This window comes from Anolis sagrei, chromosome 5 (assembly GCF_037176765.1).
Source record: "Anolis sagrei isolate rAnoSag1 chromosome 5, rAnoSag1.mat, whole genome shotgun sequence".
NCBI lineage: Eukaryota > Metazoa > Chordata > Lepidosauria > Squamata > Dactyloidae > Anolis > Anolis sagrei.
This window is the reverse complement of record NC_090025.1, coordinates 194,487,146-194,501,208: the sequence shown is the minus strand read 5'-3', so window position 1 is coordinate 194,501,208 and position 14,063 is coordinate 194,487,146. Positions and strand designations below refer to the sequence as shown.

Here is a 14,063-nt window from a genome sequence, read left to right as displayed (position 1 = left end):
TTTCCCTTATATGGTAACAAGAGAGTTTCCTGGCCATTGGAAGGATCCATCTCTCAAGGTTGAATTCTGAAATTCTTGATGAGGTTTGTAACATTTCGCTTGACATAAAGCTCACCTTTGCAAGAGGACGAGGACGCTGGGGAGAAGGTTCTCATTCTGGGCCCCAAACTTGGCCAGCGCACTGACCGCAGCTGCAGAAGGAAGGAAGGACAGGAGAAAGGCTCAGCAGCCAGGGACAAGTAAATATCACTATTCAGTAGATTGAGACTAAAAGCCTGTCACTCTTTGTCTGAGGATCTGATCACAGACAATGTGGATGGATGGATGATAACAACAACAACATCACTAGAAATAATACGCTTTGAGAAAGAGCAGGTGCAGAGATACGCCAACTCACCGGCGCGGACGGCCTCATTCTCCAGGACCACCCGGTTGAAGATGAAGCGGATGTACTTGGAGGGGGCGGGCGTGCGGGGCCCTTCCTTGCCCAGCAAGTGCAGGATCTTGGTGGCCAGGACCGTGTGCTCACAGTCCTCAATGAACTCACAGAGGTGCGCCAGCCCTGACTCCTTGCTCTCGGGGTTCTCCTCGATGATGCCGATGATGCAGTCCACGATGGCACGCTTGTACTCAAAGCCGCCCTGGAGCCAGACCACAGAGGAAAGATTTATGCTCAGAATATTGTTGGAAGTGGAGAAGCATCAACACTAAGCATGCCGTGGACCTGTCACAAAGCCCATGGATATTACTTTAGCTTTAAACTGGATTAGACAAGTCTCCATTTCCAGATAACGTGGGATAAGCTACTGGGATATAGGGGCCGTGCAGAAGGGGTCCCTGTTACTCTTCCCTTTTTACAGATAGCCAAGTGTTCCTGCAAATACAGGTCTGGACTGCACCGTCAACAAACAGTAAATTTATTTATTTACTAGCTGTACCCGCCACACGTTGCTGTGGCCAACCTTCCCTCTTTCTCCGATTTTTTCCCTCCTTCCTTCTCTACTTCTTTCCTTCCTTCCCCCTTTTTATCTCTCTTCTGCTGTCTCTCTTTCCTTCCCTCCCTCTTTCTCTACATTTCCCCCTTCCTTCTTTCCCTTTTTTCTTTCCTTCTTTCCTTCCCCCTTTTTCTTTCCCTCCCTCATTCTCTCCTTTCTTCCTTCTCTATCTCTTTCCGTCCTTCCCACTTTTTCTTTCTCTCCTGCTGTCTCTTTTTCCTTCCCTCTCTTTCTCTACATCTTCCCCCTTCCTTCGCTCCCTTTCCTTCCTTCGCTCCCTCTTTCTTTCCTACTCTGCTTCCTTCCTTCTCTAACTTTCCTTCCTTCCCCCTTTTCTTTCCCTCCCTCTTTCTCTCCTTTCTTCCTTCTCTATCTCTTTCCTTCCTTCTCTATCTCTTTCCTTCCTTCCCACTTTTTCTTTCTCTTCTGCTGTCTCTCTTTCCTTCCCTCCCTCTTTCTCTAAATCTTCCCCCCCCTTCCTTCGCTCCCTTTTTCCTTCCTTCATTCCCTTTTTTCTTTCCTTCTCTCCTTCCTTCCCCCTCTTTTTCTTTCCCTCCCTTTCTCTCCTTTCTTCCTTCTCTATCTCTTTCCTTCCTTCCCCCTTTTTCTTTCTCTTCTGCTGTCTCTCTTTCCTTAACTCCCTCTTTCTCTACATCTTCCCCCTTCCTTCGCTCCCTTTTTTCTTCATTCCCCCTTTCTTTCCTTCTCTCCTTCCGTCTCTTACTGTCCTTCCTTCCCCCTTTTTCTTTCCCTCCCTCTTTCTCCCCTTTCTTCCTTCTCTACCTCTTTCCTTCCTTTCTTCTCTCTTTACTTCCATGCTTCCTTCTCCCTTTCCTTCTTTCTTTCCCTCCCTCCCTCTTTCTTTTCTTTCTTTCTTTCTTTCTCCCCTTCCCTCCCTCTTTCTTCCCTTTTTTTCTGTATTCTCATTTAGATTTTCATCATTTAGCTTTTTGGGGCTTTTTAAGCCCCTTCTGCTGTGTTTTTCAGTGTTTTTTTGAGTGAAGGACATACATTGGGTTGTTAGGTGTCTTCTGTCTAAATTTGGTGTCAATTCCTCCCAGAGGTTTTTGAGTTCTGTTAATCCCACAAATGAACATTACATTTATATTTATATAGATTTATTTTTTTACTATACTTGTATACCGCCCCTCTCAGCCCGGAGGCGACTCGAGGTGGTTTACATTTGGCAATCAATGCCCCACAAGATAAAATTCAGTCAAAAACAATTACAGCCAGAAAAAGAACCAGGAGGAACTGGATTGAGAGAGTGGATTGTGGTTGAGGAATAGGAAGGCAACCTACGTCATCCCGGAGCATGTTGGAGAGGAAGGTCATCATCACGCTGTGCTTCCGTGGATACTTCTGGCACAAGGCACTGATGGCTTGGACGACCACCACCTGCAGGAGACACCACAATTTTTAACTTCTGGAAAGATTTCCCCCCAAAAGTGGAAGGCTGGAATAGGCGAACTCTGGAACAACTGCACCCAATTGCCTCCCAGGAGACCAGGGAATGTTTGGAAGCATTTGGAGGCACAACCAGTCCTAATTTTGTTTTCACAAAGATGGGAACTCAGGCTGAAACCCTCCAAAGTCCTCTGGGGAGAATATGGGTCTAAATCAGATTTGGGCCCACTTTGACCCTCCAGGTGTTTTGGACTTCAACTCCCACAATTCCTAACAGCCTACTGGCTGTTAGGAATTGTGGGAGTTGAAGTCCAAAACACCCGGAGGGCCAAAGTGGGCCCGTGCCTGACTTATGTGGATCAACAAAAGGGAAAGTATGGAATTTCTGCCATAAATTAAGACAGAAGCACATGAAATGTTAATTACTGGCTCTGGAAGATGAACTTCCTGGGAAGGAGGAGCAACCCAACACAGAACATTCATCCTTTCATTCCCTCTCCTCAGCATTAAAGCCGCACTAGAAACAATATCATATGAAAGCTGACTGGCACAACCTGGGGATCACAACCAGACACAGTGAAGGCATCTGCCCTTGCGCTATGCTACTCTGCTGCTGAGTACGCATGACCAGTGTGGAACACATCTCACCACGCTAAAACAGTGGATGTGGCTCTTAATGAGACATGCCGCATTATCACGGGGTTTCTGCGCCCTACACCACTGGAGAAATTACACTGTTTAGACTAAGGCCCGGGGGTTGGATACGGCCCTCCAAGGTCATTTACCTGGCCCTCACTCAGGGTCCACCTAAGTCTGAAATGACTTGAAAGCACACAACGACAACAACAATCCTATCACATCAGCCGGTGGCGCAGTGGGTTAAACCCCTGTGCTGGCAGGACTGAAAACCAACAGGTCGCAGGTTTGAATCCAGGGAGAGCGCAGATGAGCTCCCTCTATCAGCTCCAGCTCCTCATCACAGGGACATGAGAGAAGCCTCCCACAAGGATGATAAAACATCAAAACATCTGGGCGTCCCCTGGGCAACGTTTTTGCAGACGGCCAATTCTCTCACACCAGAAGTGACTTGCAGTTTCTCAAGTCGCTCCTGACACGACCAAAATAATAATAATAATAATAATAATAATAATAATAATAACACTTTATTTGTACCCTGCTACCACCTCCCCAAGGGACTCGGTGTGACTTACATGAGGCTGAGCCCGAATACAACAATACAAGCAAAACAACAACAGTACAAGCAATTAAAATAAAAACATAGACAATAAAATATACAACATTATCAATAAGACAACACGCAATTAAAAACAACAGCCTAAAGCAGGTCCACACTTCCCATAGGAATACTAATAAGTTTATATTTGTTAAAACTGTTCATTTTAATTATTGCATTGTTTTAAAGTGTTTTTTCTCACTACAAATAAGATATATACAGTGTGCACAGGAATTCATTCATTTTTTTTTCAAATTATAATCTGGCCCTCCAACAGTTTGAGGGACTGGGACCTGGCCCTCTGTTTAAAAAAGTTTGAGGACTCCTGGTTTAGACAGTATTGCACCATTGGACATCCACCGGGAAGTAGCAGCCAATAGTGAAAGAACCAAGGCAGTGACATCTCCAGCTCATCCCGTTTGGGTATCAGCCAGCACGTCAACGACTTAAATCAAGAAATAGTTTTCTAAGATCTACAGAGAAACTCAATGGAACACCTCAGCAAGCGAGAGTCCAAAAGTGGCAGCCTCAAACACAGAACCTCATTCCATGGCTGATACCAAATGAGAGACTCCCTCCTGAGTGACTTGGAAGGCGCTGAACAGACTGCGCTCTGGCACCATGAGATGCAGAGCCAACCTTAAGAAATGGGGCCACAAAGTGGAATCCATGACATTTGAGTGTGGAGAAGAGCAAACCACTGACCACCTACTGCAATGCACCCTGAGCCCTGCCACATGCACAATGGAGGACCTTCTTATAGCAACACCAGAGGCACTCCAAGTGGCCAGCTACTGCTCAAAGGACATTTAATAGAATGCCAAGTTTGCAAACTTTGTGGGTTTTTAAAAAATCCAATACAACTGTTTAGTTCACTCCGGACACGATAACTAAAGCATTAAAGCCTTGCCTTGAATTCGTCCGAGATCTCAGACACGAAGGACGAAATCTGCTTCATGAGCCGGTCCACGCTGCTTTCGCTGCCCGTCTTCAGGAGGGTGGTGATGGCCAGGGTGGCGATGCTGCGGTTCGAATCCGTGATGAGGTTCTCCAGGTCCAGGTTGCAGGCCGTAACGGCGGAGGGGTGCTTCATCGCCACCTGGAATTAAAGGAAAAAGTTGGCAACCTGACACAACATATATAGAATCCAAGAACTCTGTCAGGCCATGCTTAGAATCACAACATTGGATGGGACCCCTAGGGCTATCCAATCCAACTCTCTTCTGCCATACAGGAGGACACAATCCAAGCCCTCCCAACAGATCGCCATCCAACCTATGTTATATAGGGCCTGGTGAATGGGAAGTACAGAGCAGGTAATTTCCTGAATGGAAGAGAGGATACTGAGGGTGTTTGATCTTCTTCTCATAATGGTTCTGTGCTCCATCTTCACCCATAGTTTCACCCATAGTTGTGATCGATAATGCCATCATTGTTCAAGCAGGGAACTTTGAAATGGCCACAATCACTGGGTTGTTGTAGGTTTTTCGGGTTGTATGGCCATGTTTTAGATGCATTCTCTCCTGAAGTTTCGCCTGCATCTGTGGCAACCTGGAAAAACTACAACCCAACTTTGAAATGGTTGAACAGAAGCTCTCTGAAGCTCTAGGTGCTCTTGCTGCCTATTACAGGGAAAATCAGCTGATTCCTAATTCATCTAAAACACAGGTATGTACTTTTCACCTTAAGAACAGACAAGCATCCCGAGCTCTGAGGATTATTACCTGGGAAGGAATCCCACTGGAGCATTGCAGCGCACCCAAATACTCAGGAATTACTCTGGATCGTGCTGACTTACAAGAAGCACTGCTTGAATATCAAGCAAAAAGTGGGTGCTAGAAACAATATCATACGAAAGCTGACTGGCACAACCTGGGGATCACAACCAGGCACAGTGAAGACATCTGCCCTTGTGCTTTGCTACTTTGCTGCTGAATAGATGCCCAGTGTGAAACACATCTCGCCACGCTATAACAGTGGATGTGGCTCTAAACGAGACATGCCACATTATCTCAATATGTCTACACCCAACACTACTGGAGAAATTACACTGTTTAGCCAGTACTGCACTACCTGACATCTGCTGGGAAGTAGTGGTCAATAATGAAAGGACCAAGGCACTGACATCTCCAGCCCATCTCCTGTTCGGATATCAGCCAGCATGCCAACGACTTAAATCAAGAAATAGCTTCCTAAGATCTACAGAGATACTCGCAGGAACACCTCAGCAAGCGAGAGTCCAAAAGTGGCAGGCTCAAACCCAGAACCTCAATCAATGGCTGAGACTGGATGAGAGACTCCCTCCTGGGCACACAGAAGACTGGGCAACTTGGAAGGTGCTGAACAGACTGCGCTCTGGCGCCACGATATGCAGAGCCTGTTGCACCTCAGAGTAGATTCGCCTTGCTAAAAAACACCAAACTGCACACAGCCAGACGTCTTCATGGTTTATTAAAAATAAAATAATAATAATAATAATAACACTTTATTTATACCCCGCTACCATCTCCCCAAGGGACTTGGTGTGGCTTACATGAGGCCGAGCCCGAATACAACAGTACAAGCAATAATATCAACAACAACAGTACAAGCAATTAAAATAAAAACCTAGACAATAAAATATACAACATTATCAATAAGACAACACACAATTAAAAACAGTGGGAAGGCCAAATGTAAAGTTAAAATTGGAAGTAAAAAGTTCTTAAAAGCAAAAGTTAATGTTTCAAAAGAGCAATATAACATAGCACTTGAGGCATAATCCAATAGGCATCAGCAAAGCAAGACCCAAGAGAACATGACGAAGTCCTGGAACCATGAACACAAAGACTGCAAGATAATCCAGCCTAGTTTAGGCAAGCTCCTTAGGTAAATGCGAAGTTGCTTTGACAAAGATCTGGTCTCAAACACCCTGTTTAATACCCTTTGCAAAACATGAAGGCGTTTCTTTGGCCTCTGGCCTCCCTCTTGTTAGCTATCCTCTCACTCCTTCGAACACGGAATTCCAACCGGTCAGCCCAATCTAAAGTTCCCATATCGTCAAGGTCAATCTGTTCATTAACGTCAGCCTGTTTCCCTACTTACTGATTATCAGGCTGAGAACCAGGCGAAGAGCTGTCCTCTTTCTCTGAGTCAATCTGCACCTGGCTATTTTCAGTATCAACACTCTCATGCCTTGCTGTGGGAAAATGAACTTCTTCTTCACTGTCTATAGCAGGGACAGGGAAATTTCGAACCAAATTGTGAATCTGAGTCCCATCATCCTCTGTCACAACAGAGCCAACCTTAAGAAATGGGATCACAAAGTGGAGTCCATGACATATGAGTGTGGAGAAGAGAAAACCACAGACCACTGACTACAATGCAACCTGAGCCCTGCCACATGCTCAATGGAGGACTTTCTCACAGCAACACCAGAGGTACTCCAAGTGATCAAAGGCCATTTAGTATAATGCCAAGTTCATAATTTTGTTTGTAGTTTTTCTATACATTGTAAGTGTATTCACAATTCACGTCTGACATAATAGATAAATAAATAAGCCCATAGTTTGTTGGCAAATGTGGACCCATTTGTGGTGGCAATGGGATTCAGGAGTTACCTGCTGCTGGGATACATAATATGATCAATAGCAGGACTAGAATAGCAGAAACCATGACAAGAGCCAGACCCAAATGTGAGGAAGAGCTACAGAGATGTCAGGGAAATGTTGTTAAGATAAACATTATGGAGCAGGTCCCCACTGCCCCATCCAAGGTGTGGAGTTCCTCAGACACACTCACCTTATTGAGGGTTCTGACTGCGGCGTATCTCAGGACTGGCTTGGGCGAGCTACAGAATAGCTGAAGCACTGAAACAAAGAGACACTCTATTTAGTGTGCTATAAAGGGGTGACCAAAGGCCTCTCTGGCCCGGCATTAGTTTCACACAGTTGTCACCAAGCTGCTGAACATGGGAAGCCCAAAGAGGGGACCTGAGAGCAATTTCACTCCCCACCACTGATCCACATACTGCCTCTGATACTGAAGGTGACATACACCCACAGACTCTTATCATCAGAAGGCATCTCAAGGGCCATCTAGTCTGCCCTCCTGCCATGCCAGAAGACACAGCCAAAGCACTCCCATCCAGAATCTGTTAAAGGCCTCCAGTGAAGGACAGTCCCCTCTCCCTGAAGCAATCTAGTCCACCATTCAACAGATAACAGAGTAAAAAATGTTTTTACTTTCTTTTTAAGTGGGGTCCCTTTTCTTGTAACTTGATAATATTGTTCTGAGGAACTCTTGTAACTTGATAATATGCGCCTACATTATATATTTTTTTCTGATTCATACAATGGGTTTTATTAAGTTTTGAAAAAAGGAAGTTATGCTGCCTCACCCTGTAGAACAATCTTTTAGTGTTACCTCACAAGCCTGAGGTATTGTTTAGTGTTACCTCACAAGCCACAAGCCTGAGGAAACACAAGCCTGAGGACTAGTCCGGGACTGTGGTGCAGCTGGCTGAGTGTCAGCTGCATTAAGATCACTCTGACCAAAAGGTCATGAGTTCGAAGCCAGCCCGGGTTGGAGTGGGTTTCCAACCAATTGTGTGTAGCCTGCTGTCGACCTTTGCAACCCGAAAGACAGTTGCATCTGTCAAGTAGGAAAATAAGGTACAACCTTAAAGTGTGGGGAGGCTAAATTAACTGATTTATGAGGCCATAAAGAAGACTCCAGCAGAGCATTCCAGCGGGGAAGCATGCGGGAATGCGGAAGTGCTTCATCAAGATCGCAGATGGACGATGAAAGCGACAGCTTCCCTGGCAGCCAGAAAAAGTTAAATAGCCTCTGTGTATGTCTGTAAATGTTGTATGTTAAAATTGGCATTGAATGTTTGCCATATATGTGTACACTGTAATGCGCCCTGAATCCCCTGCGGGGTGAGAAGGGCGGAATAGAAATACTGTAAATAAATAAATAAATAGTCCAACACACTCTTGTCTAAGATACTTCCAGTAAGCCAAGGGCTTATCAGTGCTTTTAAGTTTTGGTGGCAGCCAGAGGGCTTTCAAAAAGGGTTTTCGGCCAGAAGAAAGTTCCAGCTTTTCTTAACAGCTTCTTGTTTTGGCTTTGAAACACAGAAGCCTCACATTCCTTTGTACTTGGTGGGATTTTATTCCCAAATAAAGCCCTTACCCCGTTATAGATGGTTTCCCTGGATCTAGGCACTAGACTCCTATTGATACAGGCCAAAATCCCATAGGCTTTTTTTGCAGCTGCAAAACAAGTTAAACATGTTGGCTCATGTTTAACTTGTTGTCCACAAGGACTCCAAGATCTTTTTCACACATACTGCTCTCGAGCAGTACTGGATTATATGGCAGTGTAGACTCATATAATCAAGTTCAGAGCAGAGGATCCAAGATCAGAACCTGGATTGCATGGCAGTGTAGATGGGGCCTCAGTAACAACCTGCAACCCTGCTTTTTCCGCCTGTTGAGAACGTCTTCCAAGGCGAAGGCCGGTGCTCACCTGAGACAGCCGGGGCCAGTTCCCTGGCCGTGCAGTTTGGGAGGTGGATGATGGCGGAGGCAGCCTCATAAATGACCATCTCGTGTTTGTTCCGTAAGCAGCTTTCAATGAAATCAAAGAGTGGGTTGTCGTGCCTGCGAGGAAGAAAGAAACAAGAATAAGGTTGTTGCTTGTCAGCATGGAGAAATTGTCGCGCTTGAAAATGGCATTTAAAATCCCAGGCTGGCACACATGATAGACCAGGCCTGGGCAAACTTTGGCCAAAGTTTGCCCACCCCATTGATAGACCCAATAGCCGAACATGAAGGGAGGAGTTTCCTTTTTAAAAAAAGACTTTTAAAAATGGGAAGGTTACTACTTGAAGTGGAACATGATAGGATATTCAGGAGAGTCAGTCGGGAAGGACATGGCACATATTTAAACTATGAAATTCACTGCGCCAGTATTATCATATTACAAGAAAAGGGACCCCACTTAAAAGGGAAAAAAAACATTTTTGCTCTCTGTTACCTGTCAAATAGTGGACTAAATTACTTTAGAGAAAGGGGACTGTTCTTCATTTGAGGCCTTTCAGATACTGCCCAACAGTTTAAAACACGATTGCCATTTGGCCCCCCAGATGTTCTGAACCTGTCCCACCAGCCCACTGTCATGGGAGTCATTTCCTACTCCTGTCTCAAGCTTCATGATATACCCTCACTGTCACACCTCAGAGTAGAATCACTTTGCTTACGACACCAAAGAACACACCAGCAGTAGTGTTTGTAGTTTTTTTTTTTTAAAAGACAAAAAGTTCAAAAAGCGAAAGTATATTTCAAAAGATCAATCCAAGGTAACATAGGCAAACAAGATCCATGAAGACACAGGCAAGGCAAAGTCCCATGAGAACATGACAAAGTCCTGAAACATGAGCATGAATAGTTGCAAGATAAATCCAAAGTCTCTTGGTTGAAGTGGGAAGTTGCTCTGACACTGAGACATATTAAAACAGTCTGTTTAATACTCTTGGGCCAATATGAAGGCGTCCCTATGTCCTCTGGCCTCTCTCTCCTGCCTCCTGGCGATCCTGACACTCCTTCGTACTTTCAATTCCAAGCAATCAGCTCTATCTAATCCACCGGCCCCATCAAGGTCAAATCCCTCGTTAGCTGGCTGAGAACTATCCTCCCTTCCTGCATCTTCCCTTCCTTCATCATCATCATAATAATAAAACTTTATTTATACCCTGTTCCATCTCCCCAAGGGGGACTCGGTGCGGCTTACATGAGGCCATGCCCATCAATACAATATAACACAAAACACAATAAAATGAGCAAAATACATTAAATGCAAAATCAAAATAATATACAACACAACAATATAAAATCAAACATTAAAAACACAGGGAATTTCACTAGGCAGGGCCAGATGCATGGATAAAATTATTAAAAAATTTAAAAACACTGGGAGATAGGACAGTGTAACTTATAAGGAGGAGGCTCCAAGAATGAGCAAGGATTTCATTGCACAACCTATACAATAAGGTGTGTCTAAGGACATTTTGTGCCAAGTGTGGTCAGGAAGAATCTTACATTCAGTCACTGAAGGCACATTGGAATAACCAGGTTTTCAAAATCCTCCTAAAGATTGCCAGTGCGGGGGATTGTCTAATGTATCTGGGGAGTGAGTTCCAGAGCCGGGGGGGTCACCACAGAGAAGGCCCTCTCTCTCGTCCCCGCAAGTCGCACCTGCGATGCAGGCAGGAGCGAAAGAAGGGCCTCTCCGGAGGATTGAAGGGATCGCGTGGGTTCATAGATGGAAATACAGTCATGCAGGTAGGAGGGTCCCAAACCATTCAGGGCTTTGTAGGTCAAGACCTGCACCTTGAATTGGGCCCGGTAGATAAACGGCAGCCAGTGGAGCTCCTTAAGGCACCTGGCTTTCACTCTCAGTAGTTTCACTTTCCCCAGCGTCAACCACTGATGTGGGAAACAACGGAACTTCTGCCCCCTGGTCCTGGTCTTCCTCGTCTAACACAGGAACATCCTTGCTTTGCATCTGACTCTGAATCTGAATCTTATCATCCCCATCAGAATCATTAATACGATCACTCTGTGATTCCAGCTGACTCACAACACTCACCTTCCTTGGGATTTCATATGCACTGGAGGAACCAAGTTCTCTCCTAGGAATTCGGTAATTCCATAACTTCTACCAAACCCCAAGGCCCACTCACCCTTCTTCAGACTCCTTCAAGAGGCGGCTGGCAATCCGGATCAACATGCAGTACGCAAACTGGGATTTCAGGCCCGATTTTGTGAATTTGTTCAACATCTTGGAAACGGCAAGGCGGTCATTCTTCCTCAGGTGGTAGAGCACCCCCAAAGCGTGGTACTGGTGAGGGAGAGATGGAAGAACCCAAATATATCTCCACTGGGCTACAATGGCTCATAAGTCTCTCCAAAATGGGAGCACAAGGGCTATCTAGTCTAACCCCTGCTATGTAAATTAAATAAACAACGTATTTAACCATTATGGGCATACCACATTCACCCAGAGCCCATAAATACATACCTGCACCATGACGTTGTCGCTGGAAGCTGCTTCCTGGGCCTCATTGATCCACCGCTTGACCACGTCATAATTGATCTTCATCATGTGCTGGAAAGAACCAAGAATACTGGTTGCACCCCCCATGAATATCACATGACCTCAGGTTACCAGGCAATAACGTCAATTTAATGAAAATGTAAACAGTAAGGAAGAACTGAAGCAGTCTAAAGCAGGCAGGGGCAAGCTTCAGCCCTCCAGGTGTTTTGGACTTCAACTTCCATCATTCCTAACAGCCCCAGGCCCCTTCCTTTCCCCCCTCAGCCGCTTAAGCTGATGTGCATTATATACCATGGCCTCATTCACAGGGCCTTCAAAACGAAATGGGAAGCACACTATATTTGAGAAAATAGGTTTATCTAGGGAGAGATATTGTTTTTTCAAGTCATTTAGGACTTTGGATGTTATAACAAGCACCTTGAATTCAGACTGGAAGCAATCTGGCAGTCAATGTAGCTCTGGAAGACTATTGTTATGTGTTGTACCCAATTCAGCAACTTTGCTACAGCACATATATGAGAACACCTTGAATTATATCCAAAAACTACAAGGCAGGATATAAATTTAATAAATACTAGATGTACCCGCCACGCATTACTATGGCCAACTTTCCCTCCCTCTTTCTCTCCTTCTTTCTTTCTTTCTTTCTCTCCTTCCTTCCTTCCCTCCCTCTTTCCTTTCTTCTCCCCTTTTCTTTGCCTCATCCTCTCCTTTCTTCCTTCTCTACCTTTCCTTCCTTCGCTTTGTTTCCATCCTTCCTTCTCTCTTTCCTCCTTTCCCTCCCTCTTTCTCTCCTTCCTTCCTTTCCTCCCTCTTCCCTCTTTTTGTTTCCCTCCCTCTCTCTCCTTTCTTCCTTCTCTACCTCTTTCTTTCCTTCCTTAGCTCTTTGTTTCCATCCTTCTCCCTTTCCTCCCTTTCTCTCCTTTCTTTCTCTCCTTCCTTCCTTCCCTTCCTCTTTCCTTTCTTCTACCTTTTTCTTTCCCTCCCTCTCTCCCTCCTTTCTTCTCTACCTCTTTCTTTCCTTCCTTCACTTTGTTTCCATCCTTCCTTCTCTTCCCTATTTCCCTCCTTTCCTTCTCTCCTTCCTCCCCTCTCTTTCTTTCCCTCCTCTTTTTTTCTTTCCTTCTCTCCTTCCTTCTCTACCCCCTCTGCTTCCTTTCTTCCCTCCTTCCTACTTTTCCTCTTTCCCTCCCTCCTTCTCGCCTTCCTTCCTTCCCCCTTTCCCTCCTTCATTCCTTTCCTCTAGACATAGGCTGGAAAAGAGCTGTGCTCAAAGGCAGTGCTTGAGCGAGGTGCGTCCCTTAGAGTCCTGCCTTCAGGTCTCCTCCTCGCTCGTCCCAACTGCTGCCGTTATTGAAGGCTGCAACCTTCCAATGTGACTGTAGCACAAGAATGGGCAAGGGAGAGATGGGGTGGCAGCACCCGGTGAGTAGGATTTATCCCCCCTTTCTTCGCTTACCAAGGATGAGACCAGAGCCGAACTGGACACACTGGGGACTTTGTCGACAATGGCTTGCTTCATGTACCTCTCGATGGCCTGCAGCATCGTGCCCTGGGAGGCCAAAGGGAAAAACAAGGGTGAGGTTCTTCAGCCTAACTGTCAGAAATACGAAAAATAAATATGTGTCCCAACTTGTCCTCCTCCTTTGCTTGTGTTTTGAAAGGCTTGGGAAGAATTTGGTGGCTCCTGAAATTTATTTATTTATGACATTTATATGCCACTCTTCTCACCCCGAAAGGGACTCAGAACAGCTTATAAGTTATATGTAAATACAATATATTATATTATTAGCATAGCACAATATTAGTACCATACATTCCCATGTTGTACTATACCACTATAGTAATATTACAGGCAATATGAAATGCATATTATACTGCATTATTATATAATATTGTATTACATTATAATATTATTATCAATTTTATCTGTGTATACAATATTATATTAATAGCACAGCACAATATTAGTATTATATATTGCTATACTGTACTATATCATTATACTGTAATATTAGTAATATTACATGTTATATAAAATATATAATTCTTATATTGTATTATTATTAGCATTATATTGTATTACTTTATAATATAATCAATTTTATGTGTGTATACATTATATTAATAGCACAGCACAATATTAGCACAATTATACATTACTATACTATACTATATCATTCTACTGTAATATAAGTAATATTACATATAATATAAAATAAATATTTCTTATATTGCATTACTATTAGTATTATATTGTATTACATTAGAATATAATCAATTGTATATGTGTATAAAATATATTATGTTATGAGCACAGCACAATA

The 14,063-nt window shown here is 44.3% G+C and overlaps 1 protein-coding gene across 1 annotated transcript in view; it reads right to left on the bottom strand.

Annotated features, from left to right (window-relative positions):
* Positions 1-14,063, bottom strand: part of COPG2 (COPI coat complex subunit gamma 2) — a 37,488-nt gene that overhangs the window by 15,747 nt on the left and 7,678 nt on the right. The window contains exons 7-15 of the mRNA XM_067469359.1: positions 13,196-13,288; positions 11,701-11,787; positions 11,363-11,520; positions 9,148-9,281; positions 7,417-7,484; positions 4,547-4,735; positions 2,298-2,393; positions 398-641; positions 116-191 (exon numbers count right to left, since the gene is read on the bottom strand). Of these exons, the coding sequence (XP_067325460.1) occupies positions 116-191; positions 398-641; positions 2,298-2,393; positions 4,547-4,735; positions 7,417-7,484; positions 9,148-9,281; positions 11,363-11,520; positions 11,701-11,787; positions 13,196-13,288 (1,145 nt within the window). The remainder of the gene's footprint in view (positions 1-115; positions 192-397; positions 642-2,297; positions 2,394-4,546; positions 4,736-7,416; positions 7,485-9,147; positions 9,282-11,362; positions 11,521-11,700; positions 11,788-13,195; positions 13,289-14,063) is intronic.